The following is a 27,057-nucleotide window of genomic DNA, read 5'->3' as shown; positions in this document are numbered from 1 at the left end:
TCATATTTATGCATTTATTTGTATTTTTGTGTTTTACAGCTGTGAGTTGAAAACCTGCGTTCATTTTCCTTTTATCAAATTTAATTTTCAGAGATTCCTAAAAAAAATTGTTTAATAACACGTAAAACGGAGACAGAAATAGTATAATCAGGATGTACTACAATATCCAGTGCTAAAAGTAGTACAAGTAAACTTAAAAAAAAAGTCAAATCTGAGTACATACATTATATTGCAGTAACTAAATGAGCATTTACACTTGAATTTAAGTTGGCTGAATGTTTCCAATCGTGACGAATATCACCAGCTACTAACAAGCGCTGCATGATGCTGTCCTGATCGTCTAATTAACCTCTCAGATCCCCTAAAATGAGTGAATAAGGAACGGAATTAGCATCACACTAGAAAACACTACAATGGTCAAATCATCAAAAGTTTGATTTCCTGATGAGCCAAGCTGCGACCTCCCCAACCCCTGTGGTAACCTGGCTGCTCCGTCTCCATGTTCACCTCTGCATTTACTTCTGGGTTCATTCTCGCCTGCGGCCTCTGGCTCCCGGCAGCGAAGACCAAACACAGGGTCTCCCAAAACCTCTCCTCCCAGCCTGGAGCACACGGCCCCCTGCCCGGGCTGGGGTCGCCTCACCCTGACCGACAATCGCTGGATATCTGCGGATATTCTGGGAGGCTTTCATGATGTCACCACTTTCTACAATTAAAGTTCACATCATCTATCCTGGTGTCAACCACACACAAAAACAATGGCGTCCGTGTCTTGGCTACACTGTCAAGTCTTTTTGATGAAAAATGTTCCTCCTCCTTTCTTCATGAGCAAAGAATCTGAAAATCAGACACAAAAGAGACACTAAACAACACAATAAGAACAGTAAGATGGAGAAAACACAGCTCAGCGACACTGTCAGCTACGGTCTTCAATGTGAGCGCCATGGTGGAGGTGCAGCGGTATTCTGGTCCTTCAGCGACATCTACTGGGGTCAGAGTGGTAGTGTCAAGCTCAAAAGCACCTGTGTGTCTTTTGGTGACTTTATTTCTCCGGTGCATCTACGTGTCAAACTGTATTCTTTAAGTTTGGCGCTGTTTGTGGACAAATTTCTTTTGACGGGGAATTGGAAATGAAACATAATGAAAAGATGTTACAGTAAATGTGTATGAGGCTTTGGCTACATTTTTATTCCCAAATGCTTTACTTTATTTTTTGAATTCTGAGAAATAAATCCATCCATCCATCCATCCATCCATCCATCGTCTTCCGCCTATTTCTAATAAGGGTCATGGGGGGTGGAGCCTATCCCAGCGGCTACGCGCGAGAGGCGGGGTTCACCCTGGGCAGGTCGCCAGTCCATCGCAGGGCCACCACATAGAGACAGACAACCATTCAGACTCACATTCATGAGATATAAATCATTGTATGTATCTTACATGATCACAAGACTTTGAATCAAAATTAAAGATATCGGGTTGTACTTCTGATTCTTATGATTCTTGATGATTTTTGTGAAAATTTGAGCAGTACGCTTTGCTCTGAAAGGCAAACACATTGCATCAGGAAACCCCCAGCAATGACGGGCGGAAGTGGTTGGTGTGACCCCCCCCCCCTCAGTTGATGCTGAAGGTGTTAGCATGTCCTTGGTTTTTGGAGACGAGCTCCACCCCCCTTATCTTGCTGGAAATGAGAGCTGGGATTTACAACAAATTGTTGCTTTCATTTCAAAAGTAATGTAAAATTCAACAAATTTTATTCTATGAACATAGGTTTTACAATGAGCTAAATTTAGTTAAATTAAAAAAAGCCTGAAATGGTAGTAAGGAGAATTGCTTGTGATCCAAAAGTTTGGGGCTTTTGTTGATGTGCCGGATCGCTTTTCAGGTAGAAAATGACTCACGTGTGGGGCCGCCAGACTCCTGGATCGGCCTCATGACCTCACGCTTTGGAGTAAAAAAAATAGCCTTTCACAACATTAACCAGGTGAAGTGGCATTGTGTCACAAAGACTGTCTAGCAGGAAACATTACAGGTGACTTTCTACCTCGCGCCGCCTCGCCCACTCTTCGAAGCATCACACACACGTGCAGCAAACCCCAGAAATGTTCCAGCATTTTTCCAGAAAGAGGTCATGTGTGATCGAGACCCAGTATTCATTTTATGGGGCTTTTAACTGTGGCAGTATTCCACCACATAATCTCTAAATGGGCAGTTGTCAAAAGTACTTCTACTCCAGAAAAATGCTGAGATATCTGTACTTTCTTGGCCATTTACATTTTAGGAGACTCTGGATTTCAAAAGAAATACTGCATTCGTAACTTCACTTTATTTATCTGACGTTATCAACTGGTAGTTACCTTACAGTAACTATATACATAAAATATTTGGAAAACACAGGAAAACTTACTGAAGCTGAACTTCACATTTGAAGAAACTTAATCAGAGCAGCACAAGTGATATATACCATATGAACATGACCTTTAGAGCTCAATGGTTCAGTAATGGAAAACACAAATGTGTACTTTTACTTTTGATACCTATAAATAAGCACAATATCAAATACTTCTCTTCTTCTCTTTTACTTTAGTGGCGTTTTGAATGAGGACTGAGGGCTTTCCTTCAGAGTGATATTATACTGCATATTTCGATTTAAACTCAGTCAAAAGAACTGTATATTTCTTCCATCATGATTACAGGGGAAATCCTGGGGATGTGATGGGAATGAAAGCAGGAAGATTACCGGAAAGGGCACTGGGAACTACCTGGGAAAGAGACTTGATAAACTTTCTTGGCTCTGTGCTCACCATGGTAACCAGAGGAAGCTGTTTGTAGTGACACTCTGCTTCCACTAGGGGGAAACATTTCATCAGAATTCGCCGTGTGAGGCGAGGAACGGAGAAAGCATCACCGGGGTAGTAAAGGGGCAGATCCGAGGACCAGATACGAGTGGCTGTGGGGCTGCTAAGCTCGTAGCCCTCCAGTTTTCAACGGCTCGTTGTCGCCGAATCCCGGCTCTTCATAGTAATCATGGTCGCTAAAAACAGAAAGCAAACCGGGAAGAGTCCAGCCACCCAGACTGACCGCGACAAGAGTCCACTTGTTTCGCCTATTGGCAAAAGTACTGCCAGGCGAGCGGGCAGGGATGGCAAAGCGTTCAACAGCTCTCACCTTAACGGGCTCTCGGGCATCCGACACAAGCTTGGGCTCACTCCGTCAGCAGTCGCGAAGCTGGGATTTACCCTCCTGCTCGGTGAGTTGGGACCGTTAGCCCGCTAGCTTCCTGCCGGGCACCTAACAAAGCTAACCGCTGCTAACCTCCCGCGCGAGCGGCTTTAATGAAGTTATCTCAGCTGCCTATCAAGCTGGCTAACGTTAGCTCACCTAACGCTAGCTCTGGAGGGCTAGCTAGCTGTGACTGCTACTCATTAAGAAAGTAGCGTTATTATTCTGTTTACGCCGCCTAGACACGTGTTTAATACGTTTCCTGTCAGAGTTCATGCTAATCTTCCTGTGTTATCTCTCATAATTGCATCTCTGTACGCCCCATATCACCCCCCCCCCCCCCCGGCTATCATTTTCTATCCCTCTGGCTGCAATTTATTTAATTAAATCTTCGTGTTTAAACCTCAGTTACAGTTCTGTCTCTCTGCCCACAGCTGCTCTGACTGGATATCTCCACTGGTAAGTTGCTCCATCCGTAGTTACTCGTTAGTGTTTTGACTACTTTGGAAGCAGCTCCTGATCTCTTTTCTTTTCTTTTCTGTTTTTAACATGTCTCCTTCTGGAACCAGGTACCATCTGACCCAGCTGTTTGAGAATGACAGACACTTTTCTCACTTATCCAACTTGGAGAAGGAAATGGCTTTTCGAACTGAAATGGTAATGTAAAAAGAATAAATTGCTTTTACTCCTAATGTGGTTTTGAAGCCAATGGCGCTGTTTCCCAATGTCATTTTTGACCAATGCAATCATAAAAGGGGTAATATAAGATATATTTAGGTAAAATCACCAGTGGGGAATTATTTGTTGTCGATACAGCAGTGTATTAATTTGTTTTCCCCAATACTGTATCAATATTCCTGCCCTTGGTATCAATAGTGTACTGGAATATGTGTTGGAAGCTTTAAATCAACTAGTTTTGATTTGATGCATCTGTTGAGATATCAGTAAGATATGGTGGTGGCAGACAACAAACTATCTTCAGCTATAATTTTTCACATTTTTAGCAGGTTCCATAGACTATTACACTATGGATCATCAATCCTTTCATGAGGTCCTTGCCAATACTGGGGCTGGTCACAACTGTAATTGCGATGCGGCTGATGTGGCGTTTGCTGACGGCAGGCTGTGTGTCAGGGTAAAGTGTTGTGGTATCCCAGCCTGCAAAAGTTATTCAAAGGAAAAGGAGTACAGATCCCACCAAAAAAATCCCACTGTCATCACTTAAATATGATTTTCAATTCAAATGTGAATGACGACACAAGAACAAGGATTCTGATGGATATTGTGAATCATCACAATTGTAACTTCAGTCCAAACAATCACATCAAATGTTTTTTTTCCAAATAGGTTTTTTTTTTATCAGCCAGGTAATAAGTGTTTAGAATAATTGCAGTCAAATTAAAAGTTTGAGATATTTAGGATTCTGACCTGAAGTCATCATCCAGCCCTACTCAGACGTCACCGTTTGTCCTTTTACAATCGTTCAGTTGTGTAAGCGAGGAAATGATGTGGGAACAAATGATGATTGGTGGAATTGCAGCCCTGCTCACCGCAGCCGCAGTCACAGGTTTTTATTCTGCATGGCCGGCCATGAGTCAGCCCTGAATAAGGTCGTGAGTTCATAGTTTCATGATAGATTACAATCACAGACTGTGAGGATTCTGTGAGCGTGCTGCTGCTGTTCGTACTCTGCTCCTTTCACATGGTACTAACCAGGTCTGTGTGACACAGAAATGGAATATCGATCTGTTTTTATGATAAGATTGTAGAAATGTGCATTGTTGAACAAAGATGAACTTTGACCTGCGTGTCTGCCAGAGTTGCATCAAAACAGGAAACGCAGCCCTCAGTTTGAGTTGTTCAGGTTTCTGTTGCAGTGAATGGATGCAAACCTCACAAAACGCCTCCTGAAGCTCCTGATACTCTTGGTCAACGGTGGACTAGTGATCAGCTTCAGGCCATCGACGAGCATCTGTGGCCTGAGTCTTAGCAGCGGGTCCTGCAGCTGTGCCTTCAAACGATACCTCACCCAAAAAGTGTATTTGGCCTTTTGAAGTACTCACAAATAGATGTCCAGAACTCATCGGTGTTTCTCTGGAACTCATCAGTGTTTCTTTTACTCCTGGTTTCTTGCTTGTAAATCCAAAATGAAGAAAGAGCCAGCCACGTATATTTAGCTTGAAGCTAATGGCGCCCAGTGGCCACCAGCTGTGTGAATGACAGGTGGACATTCAGCTGTTGGTCATTTCCAGGTGAAAGTCTGTAGTCCTGTGAACGATGTGTCCCCTGTATTTGCAGTCATCCATTTGTTGATGGCGATGGGAGCACCGGTGCCATTTGCGTTGTGTCTTCAAATAGAACCTTGATTGTACGATGACAGAGAGTGAGAGTGGTGTGAATGACTGATACAAACTACTGCCACCTGCTGGTATGGAGAGTTACCTCCTCTCGTGCAGTTACAGAAGTAATGTTCCAGTTGGCCATAATCTGAGGTCCATCTTGTCGCAGACGTTGGCGACCTGTGGTGATGTAGCCATCAGCCTCCATGTGCGCTGGTGCTCTGATGTCTGTTTGGCACGTCTTTGCCCTTAAATTCACTGAATAATTTGACTTGAAAAGTTAAAAAGAACTTTGCCAATTTCCCCACTGAGGGACGAGTAAAGGTTTATCTCATCTTATCTTGTGTTTCTTTTGTCTTGGTCACTAGAAATGCAGCTCCCTTCACTCAGAAGCAGCAGGTACATGTCGTGTAGTGTATGCTGAAGGAATACCGTCACCGGTTCTGTGTGAAAGCTGCTGATGTTCAACATGCAGCTTCATGCCCTCTAGAGAGACAGCGCTCATGGTGATGAAATTAATCGTGCAAACAAATACCTGTCGTTTTTCACCGCGTTCTACCAAACGAGCTGAGAGCTGTTGCCATCCACTGAGCCTTTGTAACTGTTTCTTGTAACACAATATCGAGTGTCCGTCTGGTTCCGTATCTTTCCGCTCATCTTCTCTCTCTCTCTTCATTTCCGTTTTTCTCTTGTTTGTTTTCCATCCCGCTGTTGCTCTGCCAGGACATTTCTTTTTGTTCCGTCTGGGTTTGAGATTTATAATCTGTATGTCTTCTTTTGCTTCCAGGGTCTGTACTATTCCTACTACAAGACCATTATTGAGGCTCCCTCTTTCCTGCACGGCCTCCACATGGTCATGAATGATCGTCTGACAGAATACCCGCTGGTTATTAACACCCTGAAGAGGTTCAATCTCTATCCAGAGGTAAGTTGCAATGCTGTGCTGCAGCATGGTCACATAACGCACACTACCATCTTGTCCTCTTCTCAAATCTTGCAAATATCATCATGCATCTAAATATCAGCGAGGGTTCAATCACTGCAACTGTAGCAGATGTGAGTGTAACAGGATTAAATAGTGGAGGTGTTTCCGGTGAGTAACTGGTTAACCCTGCTAGGTTATCATTCCAGAGTGGCTCCAGCCCCAGCAGTGATTATGATCATGAGTGAAACCTCCTCCGTACAACCTCTGATGGCATGAGTTTCATGAACGATGTTTGGCTGAGACCAGGGTATCTGATAGGTGTGTGTGCACACCAAGTGTGACATATGATGTCATCATAAAGAGGTGCAGGAATGAGCCAGTTAATCCAGAGATAAGTAAGCATCGCTTGACTGCCTTGTCTCAAAGCCAGTGGGTTTTGTGTTGGTTTTTTTTGTAAAATGTGGTTAACATGAGCTTAGGATATTTTGATGTTTGTTCTGTCACATATATGTCGGTAGATACCACACGTGTGTATGTGTCTTAAAGTCGGGCAGTCGCTAAGAAGAGGCTAAACAAGGCTTCAGAGGTTGTCACTGACATAAAAGGTCATCACTCCAAAAAGTTAAAAAAGCATAAAAGTGGTGTTCATTTGTGAAGATGATATTTGAAACAAAGCTTGTAAATTTCACAAACTTTTGTTTGCCTTAGAGTTTATTGTCTGCAATAATCCCAAATCAGATTTTGTGCTATCAGACCAGTGCGTAGCCTTGCATACTGACCCTCACCAATCCAACGGGACTCAGACTAGAGGCACGAAGTCTGGCCTCAGAATCAGAGCAACTCTAATGACACCTAATCTGACGCGGGGACCGTTGCTCCAGGCAGAGATCCTCTGTTGTCTCATGACGTTACAAGACCACGTCAGACTTTAGATTAAAGCTGGCTTTTCACATTCAGTTGCTGTTTTTATTTCCTGTATTCTCTAGAGACAGATAAATTGTAGCAAGAACACGTCAATATCTATTCCTTTGAATTATGATATAAAAGAAAAATAAACAGTTTGAGCTCAGGGAAGCTGTTCTGGTAAAGTAATGGAATTTGACTTTCTCTGTATTTGAGCTCCTCAGAGATAAGAAGACCTTTTTCAAACATGTTATTTGACTCAGCTTTTCACTGACTGTCCTCCAACCTGCTGTGCATCTCCACATCATCCCCAGGTGGTCCTGGCCAGCTGGTACCGGGTGTACACCGGGGTAATGGGCTACTTTGGGATTCCCACAAAGATGTGCTGGTCTATCAATAGAGGGGAGGGGCTTACGCCTGTGGACAGTTGTGAAGGTACAAATGGTTGTCATGGAGCCCCAAGCTGATGTGCAAATACATTCAGTTGTGTATGCGTATACACACACACAGTACACACACACACACACACACACACACACACACACACACACACACACACACACACACACACACACACACACTCAGACCCCAGGTTGAATGATGACTGGATTACACAGGCTGCCCTAAACTGGAGCTGCGCTGATAGTAACACCATCTCTCTGACTTGATGAATTTCATCGTTCCAAACAGCTTCATGAGAATTATTATTGATCAGTCGTTGTTTTTTTATTAAGACATACACAGTAATTATTTTCCCCTTCAATCCCCACATATTAGGGCTTGGCAATTAATTGTATGTCAATCAAAATCAATATCAGCAGAAATTATCACAATTGTCATAGGGGAGAACAAGTAATCAAAATTGTGTTAAAATCCCAATGTGACATTTGTTAGACTGTGTGTCTAATCCTGTGAATCATACCACAACTGCAATATCAGCCAGTATAATTAGTTAGTCCTAAAAAACCACATTGGGGTTTTATCATTCAGGGCTGGACATTTAAAGGAAATCAACTGCTGATAGATGTTAGGATGATGTACAAAAAAGTGTATGGAATTGTTTATTCATTGTGATCAAGGTAAAGGGTGATATTGATTTGTAGTCATATTACCCTGCCCTACCAGGAATTATATGAATGCACCAATTTTTCATGGAAATGTGATTTTTTTTTTTAGTTTAAAGTTAAAATTCAAACTCACAAAGTCTAAATGGCAGCCAAACATTGACAGAAGGACACAGCGAGGGCCACAGTGTTCTGTTGGTAGCCTGGTGGGGAACGCTTTTATTGCACACAAATGTGTTTCTCTCCTGTTTGTTTGCTAGAACGTTTCCTAGAAGAGTAAACCCACCAACAGTTGCCATTCAGGCTGTCGTCAGCTTCCCTTTTTGGATCTGCAGTGTCTGCATTTCTGTCTTGTTAGTGAAGTGTGGCGCCTGGGGTCAACGCACACAGTGTTTACATAAAACTGATGCCCGCCGTCTTGCACAAGACCAGAGAGAAAGAGAGAGAAAGTGGTAGCATTTCCTGTAACTGTTCGCCTGCACATTCATTTTGTGAGACCTGGAATTGATCAGGAAATGTACCTCTGGTTTTAGATGGAGCAGATAGCGAAGCCGCTGCTGGGCATTGAAGAGTGCCTTCGTTTTTGATATGCACCTGCTAGTTGTCTCGGTAACACAGCTGAGAGGAAGTTAATTGCTGGTCATAGAAATGCAGTCAGTTTACGAAGTTCCTTAAAAATCCAAAAACTTACTGAATAATATTTCTGATGTAAAATTGGGCTCATTATAATAGTATGAAGTATATTTTTATATCCACTGTTGAATTGTATAACAGGTCAACACACCGGCAGATCAAAGCAGTAGAAAATCTAGGATTTCTCTACTATATGTTCATAACGCGTGCATCAATTAACTGTTGACCATCAGTGGATGACCGGACAAGTTGTTAAAAAAAAGTAATATGTGACTTTTGTGTGTGTGTGTGTGTGTTTGTTGTGTGTACTAGGGATGGGTGACCCGGCATATTTCTACGTGACTTGTGTTTTCCTCCTGAATGGCATGATGATGAGCCTGTTCTTCGTTTATGGCGCCTACCTCAGGTAACGGCCGCTCAGCGCTCTGTCCTGTCAAGCTCAGACACATCAGAGAAGAGATAATGAGCTGTCACAGCCCATCTGCTGGCAGAAAGACACATGATGAGGGTGATAATAGGAGAATCAGTGAGGAGACGTTTGCTGTTGGAGTCCTGACGTCTGCCGAGAATATGGATTTGAAACAGATGGAGGGTGACCTTTTCTTGTTTGCTCCCTGCCTCTCCTCTCCTCTCTAGTGGCAGTCGGCTGGGCGGTATCGTTACCACAGTGTGTTTTTTCTTCAATCACGGTGAGGTAAGTGCACTGCCCTCGTCCTCTTTACTGTCAGCCAGGAGATTAAAACCTTGTATTTCAATACAAGTCACTCTAGGTATAAGCTCCTATGGCAGAAAGCAAAATTAAAAGCAGAGGGTGGTTAAAAGGGACTCATTTCAGCCCTCAAAGGAGCTTAGAGTCGGTTTAGGCCGGCACTCACAGCCTCTACAGCCCTTCCATCTGCCTCCCTCTCCTCTGCTTCCTGCTGAGCAAACAGCTAGCCTTTATATTTCCCACATCAATTAGCATTACATTTCAAACACACACTCACTCAGTCCTATCAAACCCCAGCAGTAGGTGGCTATTGTTTCTTCTGAAGAGTTCTATACAGTGATTTGCTTCTGTGTGTGTGTGTGTGTGTGTGTGTGTATCAGAGCACCCGTGTGATGTGGACGCCTCCTCTGAGGGAGAGCTTCGCCTACCCCTTCCTAGTCTTGCAGATGCTTCTCCTCACCCACATCTTGAGGTACGAATCAGTACCTGTGATTCTGTCTGTTTGTCTCAATCATGTCTTATTGGAGAGGCCCTTATTGTCCAGAAATTGGATAAAGTTTTTATTTTGTTAGCCAGTCAGGCATCTCGTGGTTGCTGGAGTGTTTGATTTTGAGTACAGTGCTTGACTGCTTGAAATGCCTGTGTAGCTGATTTTTTTGTTTTTTGTCTCTTAATCACTTGTCTTGTTGAAAACTATTGAAACGCCTTGTTTGATAATGGCACCCCTTAGTCTTTATTAACTGGATGAAATCCTGCTCTGTTATTGGTCCAAAGACCTTGTTTTAATTCAGCAAATCGAATCTTGTTTGGAGAAATAACGTGTCCTGTTGAAACAACCATCAAACGAACATTCAGCAGGGACATGCTGCTAATTAGCTGCGTAGATCAACTCTGGGATGATAAAATGTGATTTAACGTGGACTCTCAATGGAGAATGGACGGTCTCTTTCTGAGGCTTCTTCGCTACATGACCAGGCTTTGTGGAGCAGTCAGAGAGAAGTGGTGTCTTAATGCTTGGCTTCTTATCTGCCCAGCACCCTCACTGTCTCACCGGCCTGTTACTGCTTATCCTTCCTCTCTGTCTCTCCTCTCACCAGGACACGGAACCCGAGCAGGACAGCCACAGTCGCTCTGGGCATCTCCACTTTGTGCTTTATGCTGCCTTGGCAGTTTGCCCAGTTTGTGCTGCTCACTCAGGTAAAAAGAGAGCAGGAGAAACAGAGAGATTGTGAGACGAAAGAACAAGAGGCCGAGAGAGATTAGGGAGAAATAGATCTCTGGCAAATGAGGTGGAAGTAGTGCAGAAGACGTCCAGGGTGGCAACAAAGTAGAGGCAGATCGAAGAAATAACAGCACAATCTGTAATTGAGTTTCATCACCTCTTCCTTACCATATCTTAGAAAAATGGTATTTGCCATAATTTGAGTAGAGCATTTGAGACAGTGAGAAGGTTTTTCTGACCGGCAAACTAACAAATATAATCTGAAGTTAAAGAGAGTGGGCTGGCAGATACAAGAGTCGCAGAACAAAACGGTCGCTGCTGCAAGTGTCTGTGCTCGGCAACGGTTGAGCCCACACTGTCAGCAGCCCCCTCGGGTCACCACTGCCTCACATATGGGAACAAGTGTGCATGAAGAGAGTCATTTAACAGCTGCTATTTCTTTACAATATAAATGGGATATGCTAGATGAGCCAATTTAACTCATTCATGGCGTGCATAACCCAACCTGGTGCCAAATAAGCCAGAAGATAGAAGCGTCTCTGTTCTGGTCCACCTCTCTGCACGTCAACATTAAGTAAAATTGACCCCAGCTGTCTTCTGTGCTCAGTTCAACACACTGAAGCTTCACAAAGACACAGCCTGTTGTTTACATGTCATTCAGTGTCCGTGTATTTCTGGCGTCTGTGGTTGACGTCTGTTTTAATTCTTTTGCAGGTGGCCTCTCTGTTTGCGTCCTACATCTTGGGTTACCTCGGTGCTGTTAAGATGCAGTCCATCCTGGTCACTCATATGGTACAGTAAGAGGATGTTGAACACTCAATCCATCTGTGTGTCTAACAGGTTTTTGTGCTTCCTTAAGAAATCTGAAATCAAAAAAAAAAAAATTGAAAATGGCTTCAGAAATACCTGAATATTAGAGTTTATGTGAGATGTTCAGTGAATAGTGACTGAGCAAAATATTGATTTATTTTGTAGTACATTTAGGTAGATGTCCACTCCTAAATTTTGACATGGATTTCTCTGTCAATGTCTCATGTATATACTTTTCAGAGAATTAAGAGTCATAGCAATATTCTTTAGAGGTGTGGAAAAAGTCATGAAAATTTGATGGTAAGAATGTGTGTGATCCCAGGTGAGGCCTTCTGTTGAAAAGCATCAGATATGAAGCCTGCTGCACGGTGCACAAGATTTGGCTCAAATCATAGGTTTTGGGCTGGAAAGGTAGAAACGCCACACAGGACACCAGAAAAACAAAGTCCTTGTAAAAGGCCAGCACTCAGTGGTGTTCTGTATTCCCAGCGTGGTTCCCAGCGTTGAGAGCCCGTGCCCACATGATGCATGTCTTCCTCTGACAGCATCGATCTTGTATACAAATGATGTTTGGCTTTTCTTTGTTTTTCTGCTGTGTTCACTAGACTTTTTTTGTTTCTTAATCTAAAAGCACCCGTGATCTCTTTTACGCTGAGGCATTTATTGTTGCTAGGTTACAGAAACCATTTAAAAGCACTTCCACATTCCTCTGTTAGGAACACCAAGTCACCGATGACAAACTACGACGCTCGCCTGACATCCTGAGAGATGCTGCAACATCTCACTTCTTTATGGTGTGACATGGAAGGGTTACCCCGAAGAATTTGCGATCCAGCGTGTGGGGCGACGATGCCGCATCTATCAGGATGTCAGGTGTCTTTTGTCACCGCTGAATTTCGAAATCATTAGACTCGATGTTCACAGGGAAGGAATGTAGATGTGCTGGAAGACAGGCTTTGCAGCCTGAGCCGCAATGAATGGTTGAGAGCAGCATCCAGGTTGATGCAGGACCTGAGCTGAACTCTACGTTCATGTCTAGTGTGTGTGTCCTTTTTGGCCGCTGAATTTTTTTTTTTTTTAAGTCTTCAAAGGTTTAATTTGAACTTCTAAAATCCACAATGACCCTGACTGAAAGTGTTGTTATGCCTCCATGCTAGCAGCAGCTAAGGTTTAGGCATGAAGCATTAAGTTTTTGGGTTGTCCTATTCCTGTTAGTTTGATACCCCACAAACACCTTGCCAGGATCTCTTTGGCGTAGATGGACAGAAGGATGAACTGAAAAGATGTTGGTGGTCAGAGGTCATCGGGACGGGCACACGTCACGGAGGCTTGACACAACTGCAGTGTGGTTTTTCTAGATGTTTCCTAACTTGGTTATTTGTCACTTGTGCATTTTGAACTGGTGCTGCTGCAGCATGGTGTGACTCTATGCTAACAAACATTACACTGAATCAGTTTAATTAGAGAGATACCACAAAATGATTAACAGTACGGAGTGGACAGATGTGAATTACCAAGCTTTGCAAGTGAGACATAAAATGAAGAGAAAAGCTGTTAACTTCCAAAAAGTAAACAGTTATTCAGGGTAAGAGGTGGAACATTGAAGTCTTTGATTGCCTTGCGGTTTGATGCATCACCAATGTATGTTCTATGGCCATTATCTGCACTAATGGAGTGGTTTGCTCACCAGAAGTGAGTCATTCCCTGCTTTAGTGTCCACTAAGTTAAAATGTCGCTCCCTCCTTATCGCGCTCGGCCGAGAGAATCGCTACACCAGCCGAGGCAGCAATGAAGAGTCCATTTTAGCGTGAAGGAGAGAGAATCTGTGCTACTTGGTTCAAAGTATATTGATGTAGAAATGTAAATTTGTGTGTCCTTCTAGTCGTTTGTCCTTCCTCACACTCTTTCCTCCTAATCCCTCCAGCATGTTGGCGAGCTTGTGTGCTCTACAGATAAGGAGAGGGCCCTTTGTGGTGAGATGGTGGAGATTTGTGTCAGAGGGAGGCATATGTCTCTGCATAATTTAGAGAGTTTAGACGCGCGCGCCTGTGTGTGTGTGTGTGTGTGTGTGTGTGTGTGTGTGTGTGTGTGTGTGTGTGTGTGTGTGTGTGTGTGTGTGTGTGTGTGTGTGTAACAAAAGAATTAACACCCAACCAGACGTGCCTGTCCTGTATGACCTACTGCATTTATAAAGAGCTTGAGTGGCTTTATAAAGGCTGAAACTAACATTATTGATTATCAGTCATTTTCATGATTAATTGATCAGCTGTTGCTGTATGGAGTGACAGATAATTGCACTTGTGATATTTAGTATCTAGAGTTCATTTAATGGGATTATATTTCTGATGGGGCTGCATGGTGGTGCAGTGGTCAGCACTGTCGCCTCACAGCAAGAAGGTTCCAGGTTCGAGTCCCGGCTCGGGCACGGGATCTTTCTGTGTGGAGTCTCCATGTTCTCCCTGTTCCTGCTGGGTTCTCTCTGGTACTCCGGCTTCCTCCCACCGTCCAAAGACATCAATTTGGGGACGAGGCTGATTGATACTCTAAATTGACCGTAGGTATGAATGTGAGTGTGAATGGTTGTTCGTCTCTCTATGTTGGCCCTGTGATGGACTGGCAACCTGTCCAGGGTGAACCCCGCCTCTCGCCCGTTGACGCTGGGATAGGCTCCAGCCCCCCCGCGACCCTTAATGTAGGAATAAGCGGAAGACAATGGATGGATGGATATTTCTGATGGTGACTGTTTATTTAAAGTTTACTGTGTTAGTTTGAAGCTCTGGAGTGTATTGAAAGATATTGTGAAGGAGAAAAATAATTATCGACACTATAGTTTGTCCCACACCACCCTCAAGCTTAGAAGCTCAGTGTTTCTAATAGAAAATGAAGCTGTCTGTGCCTCTGAGCTCACTGCCGGGCTCAGATGTTCAGCATGAGGTCTAATTCCACAGACACAGTCAGCTCCTGCAAACGCCAGGTACAGCAGCTGATTCTCACAGTAACCAAACTTGTTGTGATCAGTGACGTCTCATCTCCTTCCTGTACCCCCTCACACAGATCACACTTGGCATCTGCTTTCTGCTGATGTTTGGCAATTCCATGCTCCTCACGTCCTTCTATGCCTCCTCACTGGTCTCCATCTGGGTGGGTTCAAGAATTCAGTTGAATAAGACAAATCCATCAGGTTCCAAAGCTAGCAAATGGCTAGCTGCCATAGACATGAGTCCTAAAACCTTGAAATGGCATTGCTGAACTTCTTAGTTTCAATATCCCAAAGTGGGATTTTGGTTAAATGCCTGAATAAAGATATTTTGATATTTTCTTCTTTAGCATATCACATTTGATAGTTGAACCAAATGTTGTTAGTTGCGGTGACGTTGAGGCCCTTGGTGTAGCTTGGTCATAGCTTAACGGGCGCTTATTATAATGCTATCCACTACATTTACACTTCCAAAATCTTAGAAGTGATGTTCATTTGTGAAGCTTGTCCTGCTCAGTAAAATACAACTTATAACATTATTGAATAATATTATATTATATATCTAATATAAAAAATAAATATAAGAGCGCTGATTTTCTGCAGTGATCCAAAATTCAATGTTGGATGTTGACAGTTAATCTTGTTTTTTTCTAACAGTGAATTCTGGCCTGATTCTCTTTTTTTCCAGGCAATCATTGCAATGAGACATCGATTTGTTCAGTGCTTCAAACCTGGCATTGTCACCTGGGTAGGAATTATTCACTACTGTTTCTTGGGTCTAAAAGGATACCCTTAGTTAAATATTAGTTAAATATGGGAAGAAAACAACTAAAGCTAAAAGCAGTCATGTCTTATTAATTGTGTGAGGTTGCTGATGCATTTTTGCTCATATTTCAAAAATCTGTGTTTTGAAAAACAGGCAGAGTTGTGGTTTCTGTCTGCCTTTCTTCTGTAGCCAACACCAGTGTTCCACATTCATCAGAAAGCCAAGCAGTGTTGTGTCTGCTTCCATAACATCTTCAGGAGGCAAACACAACTCTGTGTAGACACAGCAGTCTCCAGGAGCTGCGCTTGGATGTCTGCTGCTTCCAATTTAGACTTTGTTTTGATTTGATTGTAATACCCAGACTGAAGTACTGCCAAATGAAGTATGTCAGGATGCAGTTTTGTCTTAGTATGAATTCATGCATTTTCAGGTTTATCCACTAGAATACAGACAGACATTTTGAAATGCTTGTTTTTCTGAATGAAGTTTGGATTAGACCAGGTACAGTTTGTTTGACACAGCATCACACAGATTTCTTGTCTGAGTTGAAGATGTTCAACTTGTACCGGAATCGTGCTGCATCATTTGGTACACATGTACATTTAATTATTCGTTGTGTAATCACCCTGCCTGAAAAAAAATTGCTTAACATTTGATCCAAACACAACACATGTGCTTCCTATCCTGCCCATCTTCCTTCTCAGGTCATGCAGGGTTTAGCCTGGGTCGGCTCCACAGTTCTGCTCAAGTTCATGCTGTCCACCATCCTCGGTGCCTCTGATGATGTAAGCTGTCGTAACTTCAAGAGTTACTATTTCACTGAACCCTTTTGTAAATCACGAATGTTTCAGGTGATCATGGTCCAAGTCTGTGCTCGATGGCTCTTCAACACTCTACCAAAACCAAATTAAATTAATCCATCAGAATTTCATTAAAAATACAGAATGTGTAGAAAAAATGTTGATAATGTTTTTTCCTCTGTGTTCTTTTCCAGGCTCATATTAGCGGCTTGATCAAGTCCAAGTTTACCAGCTACAAAGACTTCCACACTCTGATGTACACGTGTGCTGCAGAATTTGACTTCATGGAGTTCGAGGTACGACTCCAGGCCGTTGGAGTTGGACGACCTGCTACAAAATGATAAATGATGGCGGCTCTGCAGCCTTGAGTGAAAAAAATAAAAGTCTCCGCTGTTGGCATGGTCCAAATATCACTCAGCCTCCTTTCAAGATGTCAGACACAGAGCTGCTCTGGCAGCTCAGTTCTGTGTTAGAACACTGCTCGGTTATGTGTTGTCACTACCCTGACAGGCTGTTAGGGTGTTGCCGATTAGACGGTGTTTATACATTTCGTATCTATCTCTCTTCCCCTCAGACCCCTATGCGTTACCTCAAAACATTGCTGCTCCCCATCAACATGCTGGTGGTCGCTCTTATTGCAGGAAGGGTAAGTTGCTCCGTCTTGAACACCAGACCTGAAAAACTGGTAAAATCCTAGCCTGTTTTTTTCTCAAGTAGCTTAAGATGTAACTAGTCTGTTCTGCTGCTACATCGGTCAAATATTCAAGTCCCTCTCTGTCTCTGTCTCCCTCTCTGCCACTGTCTGTCTATTTCCTTATGTCTCTCTCTTTCCTGCTCTCTTTGAGCTCACAAAGACATTTTCCCCTCCTGTATTTCTTTGACTTCAGAATGCAGGAAGAGCCGGCTATGTATATGTTGCTTGAAGCTAAAGGAGACTGAGGGTTACCAACAATCAGTGGAACTTGTCCACACTCGCTGAAGGAAATTTAAAGGAAATTTAGTTTGAGGTCATTTTCAGAGCTGCTGCTTGGTTTCCAATGAGGACAGGCATTTGCAGCTGACAGAAACAACAATTTTCGGATTATTGTGCTCAGCTGTTGTCGCTAAGTGATGAAGCTATTCTTTCTTTCTTGGTCGAAAACTCAATTTCTATCTCTGACTATTTCCTGTTTACTGCTGATTCAGTTTTAAAAGGGGAATAATGGATTAAACCGGTCACAGAAATGATGATATGCTGAAGTTGAAGCAGCATGTCTCCGTATGTACACATTTTCACTTCCTAATGGCCCATGTAGAAGACATGATGCTAATATGTTGAGCATTTTTTATTCTGGATGACTCGCTGACACCAAGATTGCTTTTTCAAGAGAAGACAACAATGCAGTGAGCAGCCATCCATGAAGTTGACATCACTCCAGACTCACTCCTGCAGGATGACGGAGCTGGCGTCCTTCAAAAACCTGCTCTGTCTCCGTTTGCCTTGAAAAGTAGTTGACATTTATCTACAGTACATTGCAGCTTTGAGATGGATACAGTTGTGTTTATTCCTTACTATCATCTGCTCAGATGAACTCCCCAAAATCTGTTCTGAGATGAAAAACGACTCCAGAACTTTACTGAGAATCCCGTAAAAATGCTGCTCATACGCTTTCACTCTGTCTACTGTTTTTTTTTGCTTAATATGTCCTCAATATGAAACATAGTTGAAATGCTTTTAAAAGAGATTTCTGGAACATGAAACGTTTGGAGGGGGGTGTGGGAGGTTAGAGGAGAAAATCATTTGAAGAACTGCTCTTTATGCACCCTAATCTCATTACGCTTTGCCCACGCTATGCTAAGAATACATGAGCCGATTTGACAAAGCATGGCGCACTGTACATGAGCAAGCTGCTGGAAAGACCATCACATTCAGTGCACTGTTTGTTGAAATATGACACGGGGATGAATGTCCTTTGCATTTCTGTTCTTACACACACACACACACACACACACACACACACACACACACACACACACTTGTCATTTTCAGACGGTTCAGGATATAGTCCGCTTCCTGAGGGACGGAGGGAAGGTCAAGACTGATGACGGTGATGAAGCTGCAGGGTGAGCCTCCTCTCTTGTCTTGTTACTGATTTCACTACATTTAATAATTCCTGCAATTAACTACAGTTTTAATCATCAAAACAATCATCTGAGTGTTAGAATTAAATAAGCAGTATCTTGTACAAATTATTAGAAAGAAATTATGCACTTTTTTTGGTCCATCTGAGTTTGTCACAGCTTCCATAGAGCTCTAACACTTCTCTCTCAACGTTCTATCACTGAGACGAGTCAACGGGAATGTTTAAGTGAGTTACTCACCATTGAGGTGGTATGATAGAGAGTGAGTGAGGGAGGTTTGTGTGAGGCTGTTTTTAAAAGAGCTAAAACAAATTTTTCATCCCTGAAAATTTCACGAGGCACTCACCTGTTCTTAGCGCTCAAAAAGTGCTTGAAAATTTTTATTAAAAAGAACAAAATGTTATCCCACCCTTATAATTTAAGAGCCCCTCGCTCAGAAAATGACCCCAGTATGAAGGTAAAATGTTTTATGTCTTCAATAAATACACTAAACTTGTTGAACAACAACAAAAAGTTCTGACTCTTGGAAATAATCTACAGTATATTTGTGTTTTCCTCTTTCACAGGATGGAAATCGTTGCAAAAGGAGAGGTGAGGAACATCTTTTGAACTTCTCAGCGTTTCCCCAGCATCACTCGATTTTTGAAGACCTGTTTTATTTGATTAGATTCCCCCTGCGAACTTATGTTGGCCCACTTTCTATTTCCCTTTCATCTTATTTTCTCATTATGGAGAAATGAAAGGCAGCTTCCCTTCTGGCTTGAAATCTCTTGACGTTACCTTTTGTCAGCTCTCTTCCAGCTGCTTCGTGTCATTCTGTCTGATGTGCCCCCGAGGGCAGGGTCATGTTCAAATGTTCATCCGCCAGCCACAGTGTCTGCAAGTTTCTGTCATTTTCTCCCATCATTGTTTAAATGTCCTGGTGTGGCTAAATGAGGAGAAGGCAGTGAGCAGTGGGGACACCCACAGGGAAGCTGTGCTAAGAAATACTGGATTAAATGTCATTACATGCTCTGTCTGGCTAATGTAGCGTTTCTCTCAAGTCTAGATGAGAGTTTGAGTTCCAGGGGAGCTCCCACCCCAGACATGGCTGCTTTCCTGGCAGTAGGCCTGCAGCTCATGTTTATTTACATGTAGAACACGAACACTGATCATTTTTCATCATTGATGAATCTTTTTGACATAAAATGTCTGTTACACATTGCCAGAATTCATCATTCTCTTTGTATGGTTCTCTACAACCTTAAATCTTAGCATTCGTGTATCTCTCACCTATAGATGCTTTTCCATATATACTGTATTATTCAGATAATTGAGTGAATTTACAATCAATGCATGAGTAAAATTACAATTAACAGTTTTCTTTCAACTGACTGAGTAGTTGAGTCATTGATAAGTCAAGTCAGGGAACTGTGATCATAGGGTGCCTCATCCTGCCCCCAAGCCCTGTGTGGAAATAAACAGGACAAGTTAGCACAAGTTAAAAGCATGAGGGTAGGATCCAGGGCAACGAGACCAGCTAGGAAAAACCAGATAAAGACATTGACAACACAAGTCTGCAATCAGTGAATAATGCAGATAAGTCTGCAAACCAATCCTCCAACTAATTGTTTCAGCTCTATATGACAGTGATTTATGATGCACCAGTGCAAGTTAATATCCTGTGTTATTGTTGATGTTGGCTGCTAAATGACAAGTAATCAATGTTCTAAAATGCCATATTCAACTTTCAAAACTGCCCGCTACGTCTGCCTGAGTTGTTTAAACGGCTAATTCAAGGGCATCCAATCCAAAGTGTCTTGTTGAAATAGATTAAAGTTTGTCTGATATTATTTGACTTTCAAACTGTTAAAGCCAGGCTGTAAGAGGTCCTCCAGCTGTGACACACTCTCTCTCTGCAGCTGGTGTATCACAGCCTGCAGCTGGTGGCGTTTGCTGTCCTGGCCGTCCTCATCATGCGGCTGAAGCTCTTCCTCACACCTCACATGTGCATCATGGCCTCGCTGATCTGCTCCAAACAGGTCTGTAGCTCTAATCTGCACTCCAGGAATGCCACAGGCTACAAGTAGGAAACAGAGTCATGAGTGAGATCATCTCGTCCATGGATAATTGGAGCATAAATGCTGTCCTGTTAAGACTGTTGACCCTTTTAGTACTGTGAAATAAAATTGATACAGCAATATATTACAATATTGTTTTTTTCTCACAGTACTGTATCGATAGTATAGTATTGCATTATATTGTGATATTCGATACTGTGAGGTCTTGCCAAGACACCCAGCCATGTTCTCTTATCAGTTGTTCGGTTGGATCGGAGAGAAATTCAAGCACCAGATCGCAGTGTTTGTCATCATGGCTGTCATGGCCATACAAGGCGTGGCCAACCTTCAGGCCCAGTGGGCGATCATTGGAGAGTTCAGCAACCTGCCCCAGGAGGAGCTGCTAGACTGGATCCAGGACAACACCCGCCCAGGTGAGAGATGTGGCCCCACCTGAACGACAATCTAATACTAATTTTGTTTATACAGAAGTAGGCAAAAAGTAAAGACGTGTTTGTGTGTTTGTGTGTGTGTTTGCCTGTATGATGTAGATTCTGTGTTTGCTGGAGCCATGCCCACAATGGCCAGTGTGAAGCTGTCCACAAGTCGACCCATTGTCAACCACCCCCATTACGAAGACGCCGGTCTGAGGTCAGTGAAGGTCGCAACTGCACCCCAGCTTGTATGCTCTCGTACGACTGTCCTATCCAGTTCTGGACACACATTGTTTCCTTGCAGGGAGAGAACCAAGCTGGTCTACTCCATGTACAGCCGCATGTCTGGAGAAACCGTAAAGAGGAACCTGATGAAACTGGGCGTGGACTTCTTTGTCCTGGAGGACTCGTGGTGTACCAGGCGAACCAGGTACCACCTGAGTACACATCTAGTACCTGTCACAGGGCCCAAAATAAACTTTATAGATCACAAGCCAAATGTCTCACAGATATAAACTCTACCTTATAAACCTTTTTTTACTGGTCCAAAAAAAATGTATATAAAGTATATTCAGGTGTTTTTGTGTCATGTATGGTACATACATGACACATTGTGTTGGTGAGGAAAAACAGTGGTCAAAGCAGATAAGACTCATTTTACTTTGATACTACTACTACTACTACTACTACTACTACTACTACTACTACTACTACTACTACTACTACTACTACAACTTTTATCATATTTTTGTATTTTTTTGAGTGTGATGTTAATGTGCAAACAAGATTTGCATGTTTATTAGAAGTCAAACTGCAAACATTCAAGTTATTACTGCGGACTAAACTCATTTCAGCAACACGCAGAGACATTGTTGCTGCCTCAGCTTCAAGATTTGTCAGTTCTTTCAAAAAAATGTAAGACTTTAAGTCCGCTAACTTGTTTGGTACATGACACAAAATGCAGCTTAAGGGTATCCAAATATACTAAACTTGACATTTTTCCCCATCATCTCTCCGTCTCCGCTCAGGCCTGGGTGCAGTATGCCAGAGATCTGGGATGTCGAAGATCCCCACAATGTTGGTAAAACTCCTCTCTGCACCCACATGTCCAGAAGCTCAAAGCCGCACTTCACCACTGTCTTTTCCAATGACATTTACAAAGTTCTCAAAGTTCCTAAAGTCACCAAAGATCTCAGATAACGGCGTGGGATGGACTGGTTCAGCACTAAACTTGTGGAACTTGTGGTTTTTTGTTTTTTGTTTTTTTTAGTCAGTCACTGCCGTTGCTGCTTTTTACTTCCCAAAGCCCTCAACCTCCCCTTTATTGAGGTGCTCTGATTCACGGGACAATGGACGAATAAGAGGTTGGACAAACAGTTTTCAGTATTTATGACTTTCATCCTTATCGCTGCATATCCTGCAAATTTCCCTCCTCGTTCCATCGCCCCAGTGATGGCCAAAAGTTGTCCTAACTCCTTCTTGAGGTTGTTGCATCGGTTACGTAGATAACATTGAACCGCTAGAGGAACTGTTCGTGCATCCTTGTTTTTATTGTAGAAAATCATTTTTCTTTGACTCAAGCTATAGAAGTAGGTTTTGTCTGGCAGGACCAAATCATGATGTCCACATACTGTGAAGCAATACTCATTGCAAACAAGACAAAAGCCAACTTTTTCTATTTTTTTTTGTGTGGGGATGCACTGATTTATCAGCCTGATATCAGGATCAGCTGATATTTGCCTCGTTGATTGCCATCGTAAATGAAGACGGCGCAAACCAGTGGCATTAGCAGATGTGTTAAAGGGCTCAAAGACTGAATGCAGTATTTTTTTATTTTTTTTCTACAATGAAAATTTCTCGGTGGCCCGGTGGAGCAGTGGTCCTCACGGTGGCCCCCCAGCAAGAAGGTTGTGGGTGGAGCCCCAGCTGGAGCACGGGGTCTTTCTGTGTGAGTCTCCATGTTCTCCCTGTTCCTGCTGGGTTCTCTCTGGTACTCCAGCTTCCTCCACAGTCCAAAGACATCAAGAGGGACCAGGTTAATCCAGACTCTAAATTGACCGTAGGCGTGGCTGGGAGAGCCAATGGTTGTCTGTCTCTATGTGTTGGCCCTGCCATGGACTGGTGACCTGTCCAGGGGGGAGGCTGCTGGGATAGGCTCCACCCCCACCACCCTCAACAGGAGGAGAGGGAGAACATGGAGGGATGAAAATTTCTTCATTTCCATGGCATAGAACTGGAAATTAAAAACGACACAATACACAGACACACAAACATTTGTAATAAATCATCAGCAAATTGTTGCCATGAAGGTCCCGTAAAAAGAAAGATACACGAGCGCAGTTTTAATACTGTGCTCTGGTGTTAATTGTCCTTTTATCTCTTGTTAAATGGCAAAAAAACAATTTTTTTTGAAAAATCACCGCCATAGTATTTGTAAAAAACACTTCCAAAATTTGATGAGTCATCCTGAATTGGGGGTGTGTACTCCTTCCGTGTCCGATGAAAATGCTTTCTCAGATTTCACGCCCCTCCCTCATTTGTCCCACGATGCACTTCAAAACAATTTTTCCGAGACACTCACACTGTGAAAGAACCGCCATGAAACAGTGGATGTTTGGCAAGTTTTAAGGAGACCCACCATTACATTATTCATCCACAGCCATTAGCCGAGAGCTAAGCAGAGGGAGCCACTTCATTTGCCGTCTGGCGTGCATGCGTGTGGGGGTCCTTCAGAGGAACGCTGCTCCTGGCTCATGTAAATGCCAATCAGAGTCTGTGACAAGTAAATCCCTACAGTAGAACCAGGAATGACCACAAACCCATAAATAGAGGCAATTAAACATCAGTATCAGTCCAAAGTTTCACGATCGGTGCATCCCTCTGTGGTGAAAGTCATTTTCACTAGTTTACTATTTTTTTTATTTATTCGTGTACAAACTTTGTGACCTTTAGATTGTGAAAAGAATTTATTTAGCCGCATTCAAGAGCTTCTCTTTACAGGGAAAATGTAGCTCCGGTGGAAGAGTTTGACCTCTGAGACGTATCATTCAATGCCAATGTCCGAAAATCCAGATGATCCCATTTGAGTTTTTTTTGACAGTTTCTACTTTATTTTAAAGTTATGCAGTAGAGTGACATGTAAAGCAGGGGAGAGAAAGAGGATGACACGCAGCTGACGCACGGTGTTGATGACGGAGGTGCCGCAGGACAGGGTTTTCAACAGGAACTGTTTTTATTGCAACATTTATAGTTTTTGACTCCAAAAAATTGTTAAAGGGTCCCCCAACTTTCTTTTGTAAATACCCAAACAGCTGTTTTGTAAATCACCGATGTACTGCCTTTCAAAGGTCCTGTGTGTTTCAATGATCATCGTTTATTGCCAAAGGTAGTGTTATTAAAGGAGCGCACCAACTTTTTTGGAAAATATACGTATTTTCCATAATTGTGAGTGCCAGACAAGGAGATTGAAACCCCTCTCTCCTCTCTGGTGCGTTACAGAACTCCAGATACCCACTGGACAGCCGACTGCTTGTTAGCTTAGCTGCAATGAATGCTAACAGTAGAGAAACTTCTCAAAACTCATCAAACACACTTTAAAGTGGTCTTTGCCTAAATTGATAGAACTAGGATTGTGCTTGGAGACTTTTTAAAATTTCAAGATGTCATTTAATCACATGCATACCCAGAGCCTCCCGTCTCATGTTGCTCTCCCAGCCTCAAACGCCTGCACTGGTTGAAATAGGTCAGGTTCAGGGTGTGGCGTGTCCAGCAGCGATCCTCCTCATCCTCTCCTACAGAGGCGTCGTTCTTGTTGTCATCAACGATCACTTTAATGATCAAAGTTGTTGTGATGGACCTTTTGAGGCGCTGCATCAGATCCCTGCTCCCGGTCTGAAAGGGAGTTCTGGGTTTACATCCATCTGTAAAATTACATCTCGTCATTTTCAACAGTTTTTTTTTCTTTCCGTGGTGAATGTCAACCATTACCCGACTCCTGTAAATGCAGGCCGAGGCCATTTGGATGAAAAGCACACTTGATGACACGGGGCAGCGTTCATGGCAGCTCAGCAAACTAGCAGTCGGCTGTTGTGTGGGGGTGTGGAGCTGCGTGATGCACCAGAGAGGAGCGAAGGGGATCTGTCTGCATGTCGGGCTCTACAAGTGACGTACGATGTGTATTCCCCAAGGAGTTGGCGTGCTCCTTTAAAACTGTTAGGGTACTGTAGCACATGCAAGATGGGTGACTGAGAACCCTCGGTTGTGTGAGTTCTTCAACTACTGTTCCAAACGCCTCGTAGCAGTGCACGATAGCAGTGTGTGATTCCCTCACCACGCCACATTTATGAATGTTAGATGGAATAGTTTGTGGGATTCTCGGAGAGCATCGTGAGAGAATCAGAACCACTGTCAGGTCTGTACGCTCCAAGTGGTCCTGCGGGGAATTAGCTTAGCTTAGCACAGCACGCAAATGGGAAACAGCTAGCATGATTCTGTCCCTACAGGATTATGTGTCTTTGCTCACCACTTCTCCAATATTTCACGATGGACTTCTGTTCTGCGTCGGCTGCTTTGATGTAATATTTACAGGGCGGAAATCACTTGAGTTGACACACGTGGTCGCGGCTCGCTGGTGAGGCTGTGCGGCGCAGCAGAACGAACGAGATTGTTTCAGTGGCCGAGTTGAACAAAACTCGTGCTTCTGTGGTGAGATCCAAAGTGCCAGAGCAGGCGAGCGAAGGAACCTTGATTGCAGACCTTTGTGTTTATGAACTTCCCATGTGAGGAGTCAAGATTTTTACAGTGTGCAGATGTCTTCTAAAGTAGGTGCCCGTGTTTAAGAAGCGGGGCTGCGGCACCCGCCAACTCATTTTGACAGTTTATTCCTATTGCAGGCCAAACAAGTGTTTCTGGTGTTTTTTATATTTGTCTATTTTGTCTGTACTTTAAAAATAAAAAAAATCTCATCAGTTCAACTGCTTTTTTTTTGGTCTTGAACGTGTATATGAAGTTTTTTTTTTTTAACTTTTCAACTGTTAAACCTGGAATTCAAAGTAATATCTTTGAAATGTCTCTAAAACCAATTTCTTTGTAACTGTCAGACATTTTGAGTTTGATGTCATTCCAGTGAGTTGCTGTTGAGGTAATCGGGTACAGGTGAACACACAAACATACAGAGATTTCTAATATTTATAGTAAAAGTAACTTATAAAAGGCTACATTTGATGTTTAGGTGTTCATTACATTGACTTGTGTTTTGAAATGTGATGGAGGAATTGATTTTGAAGCTGCAGTGCAAACAATATTTTTTTTTCTTTCCTTGAGAGCTGTGGGCTGCTCAGTTATATAAAAGGTGAGTAATGATGTCACTTTTTTTCCCCACCAAAGGTTTCTGGTGCCATAACCCTGTTACTGTTTATCCCCCATAGAGAGGAGAGAGGCGGGTGTGAATCTGCACCACCTAGTGGCCTTTAGCTGACAGTGCATCACTTCTTGCTGTACGCTCTTGGGCTGGAGCACTGATGCGATGGGAGTGAATCCTCACGCTTTACCGGACAAACTGCAGATGTCTGTCGTGAGTTTAGGTTATCAGCGTTGCTGTATTTCAATTACTAAGCCAAGTTATAAATTTAATTATTGGATTTTATAGCTTAAGGTAACACAACAACTGTGTTTTTCATCATAGTGAGTTCGTGTACATGTGATGGATGTGTAATATCGAATATTCTGATGTTTTTAAGGGTTTTTTTCGCCCTGCTGGTGACTTCAGGGGGGTGAGAGGATCCTCATAGGCTCCAATAGAGCACATTACCAGCTGTCAACAACTTTTCATAAATTTGGGTAACAAACGGATGTTATATTGATGAAAACGTCGCAAAAATGCCACATTACTAAGCAGATAAACCAAAAAAAAAAGGACACTCAATATAAAACAAAAGCTGGATGAACATTTACAAACGTGAGAAGCTGCTGGCCATCTAAAGTTGGAAATGACCATCAATGAAACATGGAATTCGTTTTTTATTTAAAAAAAAAAAAACCTCACCTTTACATGATCAACTCTACACTGCACCTAAAGTGGAAATGGTTGTCTAG

At 42.8% G+C, this 27,057-nt stretch overlaps 1 protein-coding gene and 1 long non-coding RNA gene across 2 annotated transcripts; one reads left to right on the top strand and one right to left on the bottom strand.

Moving 5' to 3' along the window:
* On the bottom strand, positions 1 to 3,499 carry LOC147252845 (uncharacterized). The gene is made up of 3 exons (XR_015118478.1): positions 3,169 to 3,499; positions 2,805 to 3,034; positions 1 to 837 (listed from the first exon to the last, which is right to left on the bottom strand). It is a non-coding gene; the product is annotated as an uncharacterized LOC147252845 (long non-coding RNA).
* dpy19l1l (dpy-19-like 1, like (H. sapiens)) lies at positions 2,868 to 26,014 on the top strand. Its single transcript, XM_086217717.1, has 22 exons — positions 2,868 to 3,250; positions 3,657 to 3,681; positions 3,792 to 3,879; positions 6,349 to 6,486; positions 7,704 to 7,824; positions 9,399 to 9,492; positions 9,723 to 9,780; positions 10,176 to 10,267; positions 10,893 to 10,992; positions 11,732 to 11,809; positions 14,882 to 14,968; positions 15,493 to 15,552; positions 16,275 to 16,355; positions 16,565 to 16,666; positions 16,945 to 17,016; positions 18,400 to 18,473; positions 19,058 to 19,082; positions 20,393 to 20,512; positions 20,790 to 20,964; positions 21,082 to 21,181; positions 21,269 to 21,394; positions 21,993 to 26,014. Exons 1-22 carry the CDS (start codon positions 3,028 to 3,030, stop codon positions 22,162 to 22,164), a joined length of 2,211 nt encoding a protein of 736 aa, XP_086073843.1. The 5' UTR covers positions 2,868 to 3,027; the 3' UTR covers positions 22,165 to 26,014.
* The last annotated feature ends 1,043 nt before the right edge of the window (positions 26,015 to 27,057 follow it).

Source organism: Aulostomus chinensis, chromosome 11, assembly GCF_037954235.1.
Source record: "Aulostomus chinensis isolate RoL2024-O1b breed Wild chromosome 11, RoL_Achi_v1.0, whole genome shotgun sequence".
NCBI classification, from domain to species: Eukaryota; Metazoa; Chordata; class Actinopteri; order Syngnathiformes; family Aulostomidae; genus Aulostomus; species Aulostomus chinensis.
The sequence above is the reverse complement of the archived record's forward strand: the minus strand, read 5'-3'. Positions and strand labels throughout refer to the sequence as shown.